Source organism: Mandrillus leucophaeus, unplaced genomic scaffold (assembly GCF_000951045.1).
Source record: "Mandrillus leucophaeus isolate KB7577 unplaced genomic scaffold, Mleu.le_1.0 Scaffold48, whole genome shotgun sequence".
NCBI classification, from domain to species: Eukaryota; Metazoa; Chordata; class Mammalia; order Primates; family Cercopithecidae; genus Mandrillus; species Mandrillus leucophaeus.
In genome coordinates, this window is record NW_012105142.1 from 2,551,984 (window position 1) to 2,570,226 (window position 18,243).

The 18,243-nt window shown below is 48.1% G+C and overlaps 1 protein-coding gene across 1 annotated transcript in view; it reads left to right on the top strand.

Moving 5' to 3' along the window:
* TSHZ3 (teashirt zinc finger homeobox 3) overlaps positions 1 to 13,031 on the top strand; it is a 32,392-nt gene extending 19,361 nt beyond the window's left edge. Inside the window, exon 2 of the mRNA XM_011995256.1 lies at positions 8,224 to 13,031. Coding sequence (XP_011850646.1) covers positions 8,319 to 11,429 — 3,111 coding nt within the window. The 5' untranslated portion in view covers positions 8,224 to 8,318 and the 3' untranslated portion in view covers positions 11,430 to 13,031. The remainder of the gene's footprint in view (positions 1 to 8,223) is intronic.
* Positions 13,032 to 18,243: the final 5,212 nt, after the last annotated feature.

Consider the following 18,243-nt stretch of genomic DNA (forward strand, 5'->3'; position numbering starts at 1 on the left):
AAAAAAAATCACCCTGTGTTGTTTGAAAATCTGAGTATTCAGAGAAGCAGGAGGAAAGGAGGCCCGGAGTTCCCAGCATTAGAACGGACCCATACGGGCTCCCCTAGGTCCATCCTCTTTTACCTTGGTGGCCATCCTGAGGGCCGCTTCTGCACCAGAACTCAAGACTCCAGGCCCTCTTTGTCATAGAGTCCTTTCCAGAAAATAACCTCTTTCATCCTTGTCTCTTCTCAAATCTCCATCACCCATGTTCTCTCTCTCCATTCCTACCTCCCATGCCCCTCAGTAGCCTCTCTCTCCCCGACCCCAACCCTAGTGGGTCCTTTTCCTCTCCCATCTCTCTTTCTCCCTCTGTCCTCTCTCTGCTGAGCCCCCTGCTCTCTCTCTGCACCCTTCTTAAACCCGGGATGACTTGGTGGCCCCTTCCCTCTTTGGTCCTTTCTTCTCCTTTCCCTCCTTTCCCCACCTCTTCCTCTCCCTCCTGCCTCTACTCTTTCCTCCATCACAGTCACAGGGATCCTTATGGATGGATGATGACCAGAGGCACTCATTGCAGAGAGCGGTGCTCTCCTGGACTATCCCTAATGAGAAGACATGGGAAAAAGGAATCTGTAAAAAGTTTTAGCCAGCAAAGCACCTTCCCAGGGAAAACAGAGGGTTATAACTTCAGAACCTTTATTTCAGCCCAGAAAATGCTAACGTTCACAGGACAGTGTACCTGGAAATTGCATTGGGAGGCGGGACACAGCCATGCTTTCTTTTCCTTTCTTCCCACCCACACCCAGCGCCCCCTCCCACCCTGACTTGCCCATCCGTGGCCCCCGTGGCTGGAGAGTGCAGGTCCCAGCCAACACTTCCTCTTCATCTTTTGGGAGAGACTTTTAGCTGTGTGATGAAGGTAATTCCACCTTGTCCAGAAATGAATTCTGTTATGCCCCAGCTTACTGTTTTATGTTTATGTGACACACATTAGTTTCTTTTTACCTAGAGATTGAATTTAGTTAATGATGACAATAAATATTAATGAAGGTATTGGTGTCTCCAGACCCTTGATGGCCACAGTGGACTGGCTGTGTTCTCTCCCTGGACATGATATGTCTGTCATCCCTGCATCCACGGTGTGGAAGCCACACCACTGGTGAGCTGGGAGTGGGGATGCTGGATCCTCCTGGAGGGGTAGGTGTGGATCCCACTGGGGGAGTTGAGAAGGCTCTGCCTGACTGCCCACTCCTCATTCCGAGGATAGGGCGCTCCCTCCCACATGACCTGTGTGGTCCCCTGACACCGGACTCGGGGTGTGGGTCTTAGGAGTTCAGACAAATGTCCCATCTACCTCCAGTGACTCATCCTGAGGGGCTGCAGCGGAGGGTTTGGGTTCAGAACTGATTCCTCAGTGCAAGTGTGCTGTGGAACTAGCCAGAATCCCTGTTTCCTTGTCTGCAAAATGGAGATGATTTTTCCACCTTCCTTGACCATTGAGACGATCAGACGCAATGAATGTATGAATGTGAACACGGGTCCTAAACTTGTTCCTATTAGGCAGGATCTGTGTTGTGTGTGTGTGTGTGTGTGTGTGTGTGTGTGTGTGTGTGTGTGTTTTCCCCCCGTCATGTGGGCTTCCAAGGTTGTTGGGCTATAGAACTTTGCAGAAAGCTTTCGTAAGTTTGGGAGCTTTTATTTCTCATCCATGTGTGTCTCTCCCCAGGAGTCACATTCGGTTCTGTGCATGCCAAGTTCTTCGGTTCAGGCAGTTGTCTGGAAATGTGTCCTTGGCACTCAGCTCTTGAGAGATCGATGGCTGTCTTGCTGCTTTAAGCACACAGTCTTCATTGGTGGGGTAAGGAAAGTGAGATGTGTGTGGGGAAGCGGGTGCAGCCATTCCGCAGGGACTCACATCTTGAAGAGAGACTCTCTCAACAGAGGGACTTGGAGAAGCGTGGAAGGCGGGTGCCCAGTCGGCCCCTCACTTGCTAGTCCCTGATCATTCCTGAGAGCTTCTTTGCATCTTTGCAGCTGTTGGTTTGGTTTGAATGAGAACCTCCTCCCCCTCACAGTCCAGCTGCCTCTTCCATGGGCGTTGGCAGCAGAGGTTCCCATCTTATTTGCTCAAGAGAAAAGAAGGATGGCGGGATGATAATGCATTCTTTTATTTTTCTTTCACTTTCACTTTTCCTTTTTTTTTTTTTTTTTTGAGATAGTGGCTCGCTCTGCTGCCCAGGCTAGAGTACAGTGACGATCTCGGCTCGCTGCAGTCTCCACCTCCCAGGTTCAAGCAATTCTCATGCCTCAGCTCTCAAGTAGCTGGGGCTACAGGTGCCCGCCACCATGCCTGGCTGATTTTTTGTATTTTTAGTAGAGACGGGGTTTCACTATGTTGCGCAGGGTTGTCTCAATCTCCTGAGCTCAGGCAATACCCCAACCTTGGCCTCCCAAAGTGCTAGGATTACAGGTGTAAGCCACCACGCCTGGCCTACTTTCCTTTTTTTTTTTTTTTTTTTTTTTTTTGAGACAGAATCACTCTGTCACCCAGGCTTTAGTGCAATGGTGTGATAATAACTCGCTGCAGCCTCAGCCTCCTCGGCTCAAGTGATGCTCCTGCCTCAGCCTCTTAAGTAGTTGGGACTATAGGCACAGGCCACCATGCCTAGTTAATTTTTAAAAGAATTATAAAGATGGGGTCTTGCTGCATTGCCCAGGCTGATCTTGAATTCCTGGGCTCAAGCAATTCCTTCACCTCGGCCTCCCAAATGCTAGATTATAGACAAGAGCTACTGCACCTGGCAGATAATGCATTCCTGAAGAGGGTATTTGAGTGTGGACACAGCTTGGGGGGCTCTAATGCAAGGAGACCACCGACTGGGGTGTCTCCTCCCATCTTCCTCAGTGGTGGGTTCTGTCATCCTGTCTACCTAGAGACCCTTCCTCACAAAGTGGCATTGCTGAATGTGCCAGTCACACTCAGACAGAACTTGCCTAGGATGGACTTTGGGTCTCACCCCAGCACATCTGCTTTGCATTGGGACTGGCTGGACTCAGGATCCCCTCAGGATGTTTTGGCAGCTATTTAGGAGGTGTGAAGCAGCCGTCTAAGATATTCATTCATTCATTCATTCATTCATTCATTCACTCATTCATTCATCCCACTGACGTGTATTGAGTGGCCACTCTGGGCCAGACGGTAGGGTTGCGGCTGATATCTGCGGTGTGGGTGTGTGGGGTCTGGTCCTGACCACACAGAGCTGACAGTGTGTTGGAATCTCTGGCTGTAGACAAGTGATCCTCATGGCTAAGGGGACAAACGCTGGAGTCAAAACCCTGCCATCCCCAAGAGCCTTTTCCCTGAGGCCCGGGGAAGGATGGGTTCCTGCATTCTCCACTTCACTGCACCTGCCCCGGGGTTTCCAGCAGAGGAGGCAGCGCTAGAAAGTGTGGAGTGAGAGATCTTGGTGCATCTCAGAAGCTGAGAGGGGCTGGAGGGGAACCGGACAAATGGTGGAGGACTCCCTTCCTTCAGGGCTGCTTTGAGGAATTTGGATGTTCTTCCAAGCCCGGTGGGAAGTTACTGAGGGTGTTATATGGGGAGGTGACATGACCAGTGCGGTGTTCTATATTAATCTCAGCAGTTTCTGCTTGGAGATGAGATTAAAGGGACTGGAGCTGGAGTCAGGGAGTTGGTTGGGGATGGGGTGAGAGATGCTAGTGGCTGAACTGGGCCCATATGGGAGGCCACAGAGAGGAAGGGGGGATCCTGTTGCAAAGGCTGTTACAACTCCTTGCTGGTGGACATGACCTCCCGCTCACCTCCTTGAAATGAGACAGCCACTGTCCATTGCTCACCTCCTGCGCGCAAGACTAGGGATGTAAGGTTCCCTCCCTTAGAGAATTCAGACAAGAATGCGCAGAAAGTGAAGTAGCAACAAGGAATTTAAATACTCTCAAATACTGTTGGAGACAGTTGCGGAGTTTCCCAAGGTCATATGTAATACATTGTTGGGTCCAATCGGTGGACGGTGCCTGCCCCTGGGCTACTGAAGCCAGCCTGGTGGGGACCAGGTTCTCAGCAGCCCTGCCCCACACCCCTGTTGACTTCTCACCATCTGCACAGTGACTGGAGACACCCAGTCTCTCCTCCCCTCCTTGTCTGATCCAGGGCATTCGCTGTGCCAGCTGCCAGAGCCCGCCCTTCTCTCCAGCCAGGGGCTTTGCGTATCATGCTCAGTCTAGAGAAGAAAGCACTGAGGAACGATTCCACTTGCTGAGTGTAGGTGAGGTTGGCGTTTGTAGAGAATGAACCAGATTAAGCGACTTTACAGCTCAGCTCTTTGCCTTCTCAGAAGGGCCATAAAATGATAGACATGTAGCTGAGGAAGGACCTTACAAATATGACTGTAGTGCCCCGTATCATTCGGAGAGGGAAATGGAGGCCTAGAGAAAGAAAACTGCACTGCTCAGTGTGCGGTAACCTGCCTGGCGCTTGTGGGAGCTGGATGCGTATTTGTGGAGTGCCTTTCATCCCTTAGTTCCCTCATTTCACTGGGTCCATTTCCATTTTCTAGAACATTTTTAAAGTTCAGTAATCAAGAGTATAAATATTCCCAGAGTAGTGAAATTATTGCAAAGCATGGTGGAAGGATGGGAATTTTCCCTTTATTTTTATGTATTTATTTGTTTATTTTTGGAGACCGAATCTTGCTCTGTTGCCCAGGCTGGAGTGCAGTGGTGGGTCATGGCTGACTGCAACCTCCACCTCCCGGGTTCAAGCGATTTACCTGCCTCATCCTCGGGACTAGCTGGGACTACAGGCATGTGCCACCATGTCTGGCTAATTATTTTGTATTTTAGTAGAGATGGGGTTTCACCATGTTGCCCAAGCTGGTCTCAAACTCCTGAGCTCAGGCGGTCTGCCTGCCTTGGCCTCCCAAAGTGCTGGGATTATGGGCATGAGCCACTGCGCCCAGCCTTTCCCTTTATTTTAATGTGGAGGTGAGAACCAATGGGTAAAAGTCTTAGGCTCCACCTAAGGAAATACTTCTCACCTTCAGATCGGAAAAGAAAATGGTCATTTGAACAGGGAGTGAGGCCCACGTCATGACCATGAGGGTGTGCGTTTGTAAGGACCTGGAGTGTGCGGTGAGGCTTCCAGGACCCAGTTCTCTTTGGCACTGGAGCCTTTTAATTCTCCTCTGAGTTGGATCTTGTTCCCACCAGGGAGGTTGAGAGGTTGGCCTTTTCTTTCCATATCAATTTCCTTCTCAGTCAGCAGACTAATGACATTCTGACCCTGCTGTGTAATTTACAAAGCATATCAGAGCGTGTTGTGGGCCAGCCCAGGACAGGAGCTGGTCACGTCATTCATGGTGCCTGTGTTGGGGAGGAGTGCTCCGGACAGCTTGGGCTGGGTTCGTGCTTGTGCATTAGGGGTGGGAAAGGCTCTAGCCATGGGGAGATGCATTGCCCCTGGGTGGGAGGTGGGCTGGCAGAGCCCCTGGGTTTCCGGCTCACCTGGTGGCCTTCACCCACAGAGGACTCTTTCATGTCCACTATTGGCTCTGCTTCTTCTGGCTGCTGGTGTCCTCTTGTAGTGGCTACTGTGGGGCCATTTCTCTCGCAGACTTAATTTCATGGGAGCTACTGTAATAGGAGCAAAATCTCCAGGGTGTGGGGTTTGTATTGCAGACTGTGGCTCCAGGAGGCATCTTCAGGAAAGAAGGGGCTTTGATATCTTCACCCATCTACACAGACCTGGGCATTTCCTTGAGTCTCAGTGGGAGGGACACCAGCCATGGGATTTCCTCCTCTTTCCCTGTTTACAGTGAAACCGTACTATGGAAACATCATGTATGCATGCACCCAGTGCACGTCTGCAGACAGTGGGCTGTGTCTAGCTAAACCCAGCCTACCCTGCTCCAGCGGTTCCCCAAGAGGATTATAAGACAGGTTGCAGACCCATCTGGAATCTCTGACCTCAGTCATACTGTGTGTCCCAGCTCGGGTAACAACCCATCCTTCGGTTTGCACAAGACTTAGTGAATTGCCAGGATGCAGGACGTTCAGTGCTGAAACCAGGACAGGTCCAGGCAAATTGGGACACTTGGTTATTCTTCGTCGGCTGTTCTTCCTCCAGGACCGCCACCCCATTGGAGTTTTGAGTCCAGATATTTCTAGAATGTGCTGCACGCCGAGGAAGTCTGTTGGGGGGCAGGTGGGGGAGAGTGCGATGTCTTCTTTTCTTTTTCTTTTTCTGTTCTTTTTCCAACACATGCATTCACAGTCTTCATTGTGACTAGCATAGGAACCTCCACTGGTCAGCGCTGTATTTCCCTAAGCATTTGGTCCTGGCCCTAGGAACACAGCTTTCACCATCTTTATTTGTCATCTCAAAGTGCATGGCCTCAAACTTGAGGTTCCTCATAGCACTTCACACTCAGCTGACCGCAGCAGGGCACTCTCTTGTGGTCATTTGTAAAGAACACCCACAGCTCCTGGACAAGACTCTTGCTTAGTAGTTGGCAAATGAGCAGACGTATCCCCTTCCTGCAGCTGGTGTGTGTACCTGGGACAGTTCCCATTCAAGTTCACATTACATCAGTGTTGGGATTCCATGTGTGTTGGCGTCGGAATCTTGGCACTCAAAGGAGGGGGCTTAGGAGCAAAAGAATCACACTTGTCCTGGAAGGAATGAGGGGGCCTATCTGTTTGGCTTCAAGGGACTAATTTCACTCTTTTTGTTTGTTTGTTTGTTTATCGTTATTGTTGGTTTGTTTTCTGATGTGAAATAGAGCAGGCGCAAATCTTTAAAGTTGGTGGAGTCAATTCCACAAACAAAGCTTCCCTTCCTTTCTTAAGAGCTTTTTGTAGAAATCAGCCTTGCCATTCGCACTGCACCATTCCAACCATCTAACACACTTCACCACTGGCCTTTTGAAGCAAACAAGTATTTAGAAGCTGACAGGACAAAGTCACTTTATTTCCCCTTTTCCTTTACCTTGAAATTGTTCCTAGCCACAGGGCTGGCCACGCCTCACTGTCCAAAAAACTATCCTGATGCAGTATGCAGTGGCAGATCAGTTTAGTAAGGAATAACCCAAATCACTGAATGCAAGAGAATGAAAAAAAAAAAATCACCCTGTTGCATTAACACTAGTATTCTCTGGGCTCTGCATCTCTGGACGTGCATCTTCCAGAACCTGCAGGCGCGTGTGGCCTGCCCTCCACCTGTGTGGGAATGCATGCTGGATTTACATCCCAGCTACATCGCTTCCAGAAAGACAGGATCTCTGTTGGATGCCCATGAAGCTTATACTGAGTAAATATTGACAAAGTAGTCTAAAGAGCAAACACTTTGACATTTGTAAGGTCCACTGGAAGGTCTTGTATATATTTATACAGCAGGAATGAGCACCGAATACCAATTTTCCTGAACTTGTTCTGACATAATTCTGCATGGAGAGTGTGTGTGCGCAGGTGGCTGAGAACGGCTGAGTGTTCACGTGGGGGACAGGGCTGGGGGCTGAGTGGTAGCCGGTCAGGGTATCTCCTCTCAACTGGAATGAACCCACACCTATCCCTGCCAGGAAACTTACCTCTAAGCTTTTCTGAGACCTGCTTTTCCAGAAGGAAGAAAGAAAAAAAAAAAGCCACAAAATCTTGTTTTTCCTTTATTACAATGGATGTACTTTTCTTTTTACTTGGTAAAAATTTTATTGATGTTTTTAGACTTTATATTTATTAAAGATTGAGCCTCAAAAATGTAATGAGTAAAAACTGCTTGCTTAATTTAAATTGTGAATCTGTCTGTTAAGAAATGCATTAGGGGTAGGAGAAGCATAAGACATATTAATTGACAGACAGGAACTGCTGTCTCTGAGGTTGATACAAGTAATTTATTACTTTAGAAATGAATGCCACCTCCAGAATGTGCTTCATTAATTTCAAATTTAGTTTTAATTTCAAGCTGTTGCCCCTTGAGAAGAATAAGGTGGCAAATTATGTTTGAAGAGCAGATTTTTTTTTTTTTTGCTCCAAAGAAACACCACATTTTAACTATTTAGTTTTACAAATACATGTGCCCATCTGGGTTGCTGTGTTTTCCTGAGAGCCCAGAACGTATTCTAGGTAAGATCAACACGTACTAATGCTTTTTTTTTTTTTCTTTCTCTCCTTCTCCCTCTCTCTCATCATTCCATCCTACCTGGCTCTCTTTCCCACCTGTTATCATGGCAGCCTATGTTTCCGAGGAGTTAAAGGCTGCTGCCCTGGTGGATGAAGGTTTAGACGCAGAGGAGCATACGGCAGATGGAGAGCCCTCAGCCAAGTACATGTGCCCGGAGAAGGAGCTCACCCGGGCCTGCCCCAGCTACCAGAACTCCCCGGCCGCTGAGTTTTCCTGCCACGAAATGGACAGCGAGTCACACATCAGTGAGACCAGTGACCGAATGGCTGACTTTGAAAGCGGCTCCATCAAGAACGAAGAGGAGACCAAGGAGGTCACGGTCCCACTGGAAGACACGACCGTGTCGGATAGCCTGGAGCAGATGAAGGCCGTGTACAACAACTTCCTCTCCAACTCCTACTGGTCCAACCTCAACCTCAACCTGCACCAGCCCTCCTCGGAGAAGAACAACGGCAGCAGCAGCAGCAGCAGTAGCAGCAGCAGCAGCTGTGGCAGCGGGAGCTTCGACTGGCACCAGAGCGCCATGGCTAAGACGCTGCAGCAGGTGTCGCAGAGCCGCATGCTCCCGGAGCCCAGCCTCTTCAGCACCGTGCAGCTGTACCGGCAGAGCAGCAAGCTCTACGGCTCCATCTTCACGGGGGCCAGCAAGTTCCGCTGTAAGGACTGCAGCGCCGCCTACGACACCCTGGTGGAGCTGACGGTGCACATGAACGAGACGGGGCATTACCGCGACGACAACCACGAGACCGATAACAACAACCCCAAGCGCTGGTCCAAGCCTCGCAAACGCTCCTTGCTGGAAATGGAAGGGAAGGAAGATGCCCAGAAGGTGCTGAAGTGCATGTACTGTGGCCACTCCTTTGAGTCCCTGCAGGATTTGAGTGTCCATATGATCAAAACAAAACACTACCAAAAAGTGCCTCTGAAGGAACCCGTCACTCCTGTCGCCGCCAAAATCATCCCTGCCGCTCGGAAGAAAGCTTCCCTGGAGCTGGAGCTCCCCAGCTCCCCGGATTCCACAGGTGGAACCCCCAAAGCCACCATCTCAGACACCAACGATGCACTTCAGAAGAACTCCAACCCTTACATCACGCCAAATAACCGGTACGGCCACCAGAACGGGGCCAGCTACGCATGGCACTTTGAGGCCCGGAAGTCGCAGATCCTGAAGTGCATGGAGTGTGGGAGCTCGCACGATACCCTGCAGGAGCTCACGGCCCACATGATGGTCACTGGCCACTTCATCAAGGTCACCAACTCGGCTATGAAAAAGGGGAAGCCCATTGTGGAGACGCCCGTCACGCCTACCATCACAACCCTGCTGGACGAGAAGGTCCAGTCCGTGCCCCTGGCGGCCACCACCTTCACATCCCCCTCCAATACACCTGCCAGCATCTCCCCAAAACTGAATGTGGAGGTCAAGAAGGAAGTCGACAAGGACAAAGCGGTCACCGACGAGAAACCCAAGCAAAAGGACAAGCCTGGCGAAGAAGAGGAGAAGTGTGACATCTCTTCCAAATACCATTACTTGACTGAAAATGACTTAGAAGAGAGTCCCAAGGGGGGGCTCGATATCCTCAAATCCCTGGAAAACACAGTGACATCCGCAATCAACAAGGCCCAGAACGGCACTCCTAGCTGGGGGGGCTACCCCAGCATCCATGCCGCCTACCAGCTTCCCAACATGATGAAGTTGTCCCTGGGCTCGTCGGGGAAGAGCACGCCCCTGAAACCCATGTTTGGCAACAGTGAGATTGTCTCCCCGACGAAAAACCAGACCCTGGTGTCTCCACCCTGCAGCCAGACGTCCCCCATGCCCAAGACTAACTTTCATGCCATGGAGGAGCTGGTGAAAAAGGTCACTGAGAAAGTTGCCAAAGTGGAGGAGAAGATGAAGGAGCCGGATGGGAAGCTTTCCCCGCCCAAGCGGGCCACTCCCTCCCCGTGTAGCAGCGAAGTCGGGGAGCCCATCAAGATGGAGGCGTCCAGCGACGGGGGCTTCCGAAGCCAGGAGAACAGCCCCAGCCCCCCACGGGATGGGTGCAAGGATGGGAGCCCCCTGGCGGAGCCGGTGGAGAACGGGAAGGAGCTGGTGAAGCCCCTGTCCAGCAGTTTGAGTGGCAGCACGGCCATCATCACTGACCACCCGCCCGAACAGCCTTTTGTTAACCCTTTGAGCGCCCTGCAGTCAGTCATGAACATTCACCTGGGCAAGGCCGCCAAGCCCTCCCTGCCTGCCCTGGACCCCATGAGCATGCTTTTCAAGATGAGCAACAGCCTGGCGGAGAAGGCCGCCGTGGCCACCCCGCCGCCCCTGCAGTCCAAGAAGGCAGACCACCTCGACCGCTATTTCTACCACGTCAACAACGACCAGCCCATAGACTTGACAAAAGGGAAGAGTGACAAAGGCTGCTCCTTGGGTTCAGTGCTTCTGTCACCCACGTCCACAGCCCCGGCAACCTCCTCATCCACGGTGACAACGGCAAAGACATCTGCCGTCGTATCATTCATGTCAAACTCGCCGCTACGCGAGAATGCCTTGTCAGATATATCCGATATGCTGAAGAACTTGACAGAGAGCCACACGTCAAAATCCTCCACTCCTTCCAGCATCTCCGAGAAGTCTGACATTGATGGGGCCACTCTGGAGGAGGCTGAGGAGTCGACGCCTGCCCAGAAGAGGAAGGGCCGCCAGTCAAACTGGAACCCCCAGCACCTCCTGATCCTCCAGGCCCAGTTTGCCGCCAGCCTCCGGCAGACCTCGGAAGGGAAGTACATCATGTCAGACCTGAGCCCCCAGGAGCGGATGCATATCTCCAGGTTCACCGGGCTGTCCATGACCACCATCAGCCACTGGCTGGCCAACGTGAAATACCAGCTTCGAAGGACAGGTGGAACAAAGTTCCTCAAAAACTTGGACACTGGCCACCCCGTCTTCTTTTGTAACGATTGTGCGTCTCAAATCAGGACTCCTTCCACGTACATCAGTCACCTAGAATCACACTTAGGCTTCCGGCTACGGGACTTATCCAAACTGTCCACCGAACAGATTAACAGTCAGATAGCACAAACCAAGTCACCGTCAGAAAAAATGGTGACGTCCTCCCCCGAGGAGGACCTAGGGACCTCCTATCAGTGCAAACTTTGCAATCGGACCTTTGCCAGCAAGCATGCTGTTAAACTTCACCTTAGCAAAACACACGGGAAATCTCCGGAAGACCACCTTCTGTATGTCTCTGAGTTAGAGAAGCAGTAGCATTTGCTTTTGATAGAAGGGACTGCAGTTTGCTTTGAGGGAAACTGTGGAAGGCACCTTCAGGCCCCCTCTGACTTGTTGTTCTTGGCACATGTTCTTATTTTAACTGCAGAGAATCACTCTGGGCTGGACCGTTTTGTATAACTGTACAGTGTTTAATAGAGGTGCATAATCAGCTGTTGTTACTGGTAAAATATGAAGGTTAAAATGCAGTGGTAAGTGTTTGGAACTTTGTGTAAATGGGATTTAGTTGTGAGCATCCTGCCGATGCTTCAAGCTGCATGCATTAACAGACAGTTTAATTAAGCATTTATAACGAAATCAGGCACACTTTTTCCACGAGACTCGAGTGTGCTGGCATTTCTCACCCTTTCATCTTTAGCCCTCTGAGTACTTTGAAGCACTTTTGCATTAATTTGGTTAAAAAATAAAATAAAATAATAATAATGTATGAAGCTCTGTTTTTTAAACTCCTTACCAGCTTAGTTATAATGAATAATATGAACCTCCATTTATGCAGGTCTGCAGGGGTATAACACGCCTTGAAATTTAAAAGAATATTATTTTCACATTGAAACATAGATGTATATATTGTATAGATTTCAGACTCTCTTATGAAAAAAAATGTGATTGTGGTTAAATGACCTTTTTCTTGCATTTATAGCAACAGTGTTTTATGCACCTGCTGTGCTCTGGGCATAAGCTGTGCCTATGTATAGTGTATATTTCTTTTTTCTTTTTTTTTTAAGGTCTATGGGTTTTGTTTTTTACATGCAAACATTGTAAATTATACAGAAGATACCACAGATAGCATTTATAAAGTATACAGAAACATTATCTGAAAGCAAAGTATGATAGTTTGTTTTGCTATACAGTACATCTATATTGATAGAGGTTCATGTTTAAATTATACATATTTATTAGCATCGTATTATCATTTGTTTTGAGCAGTCTGAATAAACGAGACCGGGAAAAACATCCCTGGCAGGCATCATAACTATTTTGCACATGATTTTTAAAGGTATTTATTAGAAATCAAAGAACGCTCAAAATAAACTCAGTGCTCAAAGGGTTAAGTCTATTTGAAAAGGTTAAAAAAAAAAAGAACAAAAAAAAAGAACTTGTACTGTATTTCCTAAACATTGATAAAGCCTTTAAAATGTTTGTACTGTAATACTTTGCTTAAAAGTCATGAGGCATTCTGTGATCCAACCTCTTTCACTTATTTATAAGCCCTCTTGGTTGCTATTCCATATTGTAGGATGCCTTTCTATTTCAATTGGTAACTTTCTGTTTTGTTCTTCCTAATTATTCTCCCAAGATCCCACACTGCAGCTTTATCTTTAGGCTTATGAAAGGTAACCCGTGGTTACCGGCTCTCCAAGTGATTCTGTTCTTCTCCATTTTTGGCAGTTAATTTGCAGAAGTAACTGACAGCTGACACCATATGAGAACCTTTGTATAAAATATTGGCATGTAAACAGCACAGACACCGTAACACACTCTGTGCCCTGTTTGGTTGTTGACAATGAAGCACCATTATGTGACTCTTCATATAACCCTTTTTTCTACGGCAGCATTAAAATTGTCTTTTTGCTATAATTTTGTGTTGCGTTCACAATTATGTCTGAAATGTGCTACGACTAACGAGCACATTAAAATTAAATTGTATGCGATCTGTTTATGACGGAGCTGGTTGCTGCGGCTGCCAGGTGCTGGCAGTCGGAAGCTGTGCGTAAATCAGGGGGAGTTTTAGTGAACTTTGGCGTTTGGAGAGCGGGGAGCACTTACTCAGAGGCAGCTTGAATAGGATCTGCACCGAGAATAAACATTCACAAGAAAGGAAGACTTGCCTATAAGGTTAGATGCTCAGTGCAGAAGGGATATTGCCAGACCCCCAGATCAGAGCTTCCGGTCACACCTGGTGACCTGCAGGGGGGGCTGGGGTTTGATCTCCCTTCTGGATGCTCGGGGGTGAGGGGCCTGCGCTGTCGAGGAGGCTGATGGGAAAGAAAGCTTTGGAAGGGTGACTCCTTCCTGTTGACTCAGGATTTTCAAACAGCGGGAAACAGAACCAGTCGGGTCAGACAGACTTTGGGGTCCCAAGGTTCTCCCTCCTGTATTAAAACAGCCACAGATAAGCAGGCAGGGGGGTTGTGGGAGGAGACTGAACCCATCCACCGGAGGAGGGGGAGAGCATTTATATGATAATCACAAGCTTTTATTAGCCCCGGCAAATCATGCCAACAAAACGCTGGGAACATCATGTAAAATTGTAAAATACCTTTATTACTATATTCAAACTACTCTTGCAGTTATGCAGAATCATAGCTCCTAACCTAGAATTATACAAATGAGAGATGTATTACATCCATGTAATACATAAAACACCTCAACTTAAAAAAAAAAAAAAAAAAAAAAAAAACCTCTTTTAATTAAAAATTTAAATTAAGCCCTTTCAGAGATGTTCGGCAACACGCCTACGGTTTTTCCGCTCATCCCCACCCCTTTTTCTCAAGAGAAGTCCAAATTTTTCTGTCTACTCTATTTTCTCTCGGCATTCCATCTTTCTCCGGGTTTTTAGGGAGAAACTCACTATAATTTAAAATGAGTTTTTTTGGCAAATAGAGATTACTGTGCTAGCTAAGCTCTTGCCTTGGGATGTGGGCACACAGGTGGATTTTACGAACAGGCAGGGAAGAAAGCAGGTTCCCTTTCTGGTGCAGGGCCTGTGCCAGGCCCCATCTTTTCTGTGGCCAGCCCTGGTTCTTTTCTGGCCCATTCTTTGTCCTACTGACCTTTACCTGGGAGGAGCTGAAGGACACGTACGCTTCCCTCCTGGACCGGCTCCCCACAGAACGCGTCTCAGGGGACAGAGACATCCTCCCTCCCGTGCCTTCTGCATCTTCACATCCTGGAGCCCAGATTTCCACTCTTGAATTTTTCACAGGTTAAATATAGCATCGGTTTATTAGAATCCAAAGTCCTGCATCTAACAGATTAAACTGACAACACTTCCATCACCACCAGGGCCCATGTGGCTTGAAGGGAGATGGGATTTGTACGAGTGACGGCGGAACCCCGCTCTTGACAGTTTGGGAGAAGGACTCGACACACTCTGCCCATCTCCTCCTCACCCCAGTCCCAGAATCATCTTCTGGGCTTTCCAATTTGGGGGTCGGTGTGGGGATTTACAAGCCAAGGTAGGCCTCAGATTCTCTTGCTCGTTTGACACCTTGGGCGTTTAGCCAGGAAAGGACTGCTCATATTCATGGGGGTCCATGAATTAATTTTACCTCTAGAGAAACATCAGAATTGGGCAGTAGGGCTCTAGGCATGAATGCAAACCTCACTTGGCACAATAACAACCCCATAAACCAGGCAGCATGGCGGATATGACTTGTTGGGATCTCACCCTACTTGGAAATCCAGGGCCATTTTGTCCTGAGGTTACCAAACCCTTGCCTGTCTAAAGATTGGGCCACTATCCAGAAGAACCTTCCACCCCTAGCCCAGAATGGCCCTGGTTTCCCTGAGATAAGACAGGAAGATGTAAAGTCTCACTCCGCGTCTGTTGTAGTTGCGCTCACGTTCTGTGGTTGCTGTTGCGAGAGTGAATGGAGGAAGGCATTGGTCGCCCAAGTCAGGCCTTTAAATGGGTGCAGGGAGGAGGGGGGATGTTACCAAGGGAGGGAGGTTTTAATCACAGGTGCGCAGGTGACCCTGACCTCACCCCGCCCAAGCCCCGGCTTGCTGCAGTCCTACTGTATATCTTCCGACCATCACATTTACGCAGTATCTTAAAATAACATTTGTGATAAATGTGCAATTTAACTAATTTATGGTGCTATGATGTGCTCAGGGCTACATGCAAGATGAAAATCTTAAATGGAGCTTGAACAGCTCACTTCACAACAAGAAATCAATATGCCACATCTTAGCGATTCGCTGCAGTCAACATTTAGCAAAAATATCAGTGATGTATCTTTAAGTTTTAGGCAGCAAGAATTCTATAATTAACCAAAATCCTTACATGTAAGTTAGAGAGGGTTGGTTATGATGAGGACCCAATCTCTCTGGCATCTCTGTTCTATTTTCATTCTGCAAAAGGAAAAAATATATATATTGATAACCACCAAACAGGCCCTTCTCTGCCCTGCGCTCAGACAGAGGTGGTGTGTCCACAGCCTTCCCAGCTGAGTTCCGGGCAGCAGTCTCCGTGGTGCCTTCCTCAAGTTCAGACCATTCCAGCTAGGTAGACTTCACTGATCCCCAACCCCTGACCACCTACAGTTCCACAGATGTGGTGACAAAATACTTAGAGAGGTAAAAAGGCCCCCTAAGTCGTCCAGCTCCATCTTGAGGAAGCAGGATTCTGAAGACAGAAACCCGTGAGTGGCAGAGACAGGAACTGACAGGAAGCCAGGCTGCATCAAACAAGTCCGGGATGAAAACGATCATCTTTAGACATTTCCAAGTCATCTAATAAAAAAATATTTTTTAAATAAATCCAATGATTTTTTTTTTTCAAATTCATCTGCCACAGTCCTTTTGAGATTGGAAAATTGCAATTGGCGTTTCATTCTGTTGACTGTTTAGCAGGAAAATAATACACTTTGTATTAGAGGAAGCAATCATATCACTGAAAACATGCAAACTCCAACACTGCTCTTTAATAATAAATACTTTAACTTTAAAATAATAGCTATTATCGTCTTAGCTAATGGAGAAATTACCATCTTTACTCTGCCAGATAGTTATTCTTTTGGTAATGGAAACATGAGCCTCTTTCTCCCTGGGGATTTATTAGTGAGCACGTGTAATCTTTGGCAAAGGCAGCCTGAACATACATTTTCTCCTGGGACCCTGTGCTGGTGGATGCCTTTCAGCATTCAGCTGACCTCAGAAAACAGAGAAAGGGTGCTCAGACTTGGACCTCCATGCAGTGCCGGGGCTCACTGGCCTTTGCAAAATACACTATAGTTAGCTCTGGAAATAATCTGGCTCATTTGGGTAGGGCTTCAGCACTGTGTCTTAGCATAAAGTTTCAGGGAAGACAACCTCATCTGTGACAGAAGCGACCCCACCTTCCCGCGTGCCGTGTGGCAGCTTTGTTGCAGCCAAGGGCTGGATTACGGGTGTCACTGCAGAGCAGCGATCAAACCTAGGTTTTTTGTTTTTTTTTCCAGGGAGTTTGCTTATTTTTCTCGCACTCCGTTGAGTTTCCACAAGCCAGAGGGAGACGCTGTTTGACTCAAGGGCGCCATTTTTCTGTCCCTAAGGATTTGACAGGAGGCGACCCCCAGGAGGATTTTAAAGGCCAGAGAACCCTGGAACCGGTGGGCTTTCATGGTTCCAAAGCCCTGCATCCCAAAGCTCTGGATGATTCTGAGCCACATCCCCTGCCCTGCCAAGACAATAGATTAGCCAAATGGTTGGTTAGTGGCCTGACAGTCCATGAAGGCTGGAGCCGCACCAGACAGTCTAATGATGACTCAGTCCAGGTACTGCTGTGGACACCAGGGGTGGCTTAGATAAGTCCACAGCTTCTGGAGGCTCAGCACTGGGGTGTCAGTGCCCCACCTCTGGTCCAAAAATCCAGGTTTAAAAAAAATTAAATTCTAACAGTAGCAGATCAGAGATACTGCTTTTCTGCAACCTTTGTATAATGTCAGGTACTGACATATTCTTAATAAATCATTCCTGATGATTAAGGTGATAAGAAAGGTGATCCTTTTCCAGAGATTAACATCCACAATTAGCCAACTCAGGAAGTAGGATACATATACTTACCTTCTAACCTGTGCTGTCCAATATAGTAGACACTAGCCACATACGACTATCCAGGTTTAAATTAAATTAAAATTTAGTTCATCAGTCAGTCAGACTAGCCACATGTGACTAGCAGCTACTCGTTGGAGAGCAGACACAGAACATTCCCATAATCATAGAAAGTTCCATTGGAAGGCCAGGCACAGTGGTCCATGCCTGTAATCCCAGCTCTTTGGGAGGCTGAGGTGGAAGAATCACTTGAGGCCAGGGGCAACATAGTGACCAACCTGGGCAACATGGTTTTGTCTCTACAAAAAATAAAAAATAAAAATTAGCTGAGCATGGTAGCCTGCACCTGTAATCCCAGGCACTTAGGAGGCGGGGCTGGGAGAATCTCTTGAGCCCAGGAGTTTGAGGCTGCAGATTGTGATGAGAGAAAGAAAGAGAGAAGAAAAAGAAAGAAAGAGAGGGAAGGAAGGAAGGAAGGAAGGAAGGAAGGAAGGAAGGAGGGAAGGAAGGAGGGAGAAAGAGAGAAAGAAGAGAGAGAGAGAAGAGAGAGAGAGAGAAGAAAGAAAAGAAAAAATTTCCATTGGATATTGGACAGTGCTTTCTATACCATGATTTACAAATCAGTTTCCTGGGTAAGAGCTCACAACTCAGTGATGTAAGCGTGTTTCCAGTTCATGAGTATTTCTAAAAATCCTTATCCTACCAATATGGGCACAGACAACATTCTCACATGCTAATATCTCTGATCAAAGCCAAGGGTACACATAATTAACCTTGAGCATAAAATTATAAACAGAAGTGCAGGCATCAGTGTATGAAGTTGCAGATCATTCTCCCTGCTGTGGATATGATCTGGGCTGCAAACTCCAAAGCCCACAGATCTGATGGATGTAGTCGTGACCTTGCTCTGCCCTTAGTCAGTGATGAATCAGGCGGTCCCTGCGCTGTTCTTTGGGCCCCACGACTTGGAGACAGACTTGGCTCCATGACCGGCATGGCTGTCAGCCCCCATGCATGGGTACTGGGACTCCCT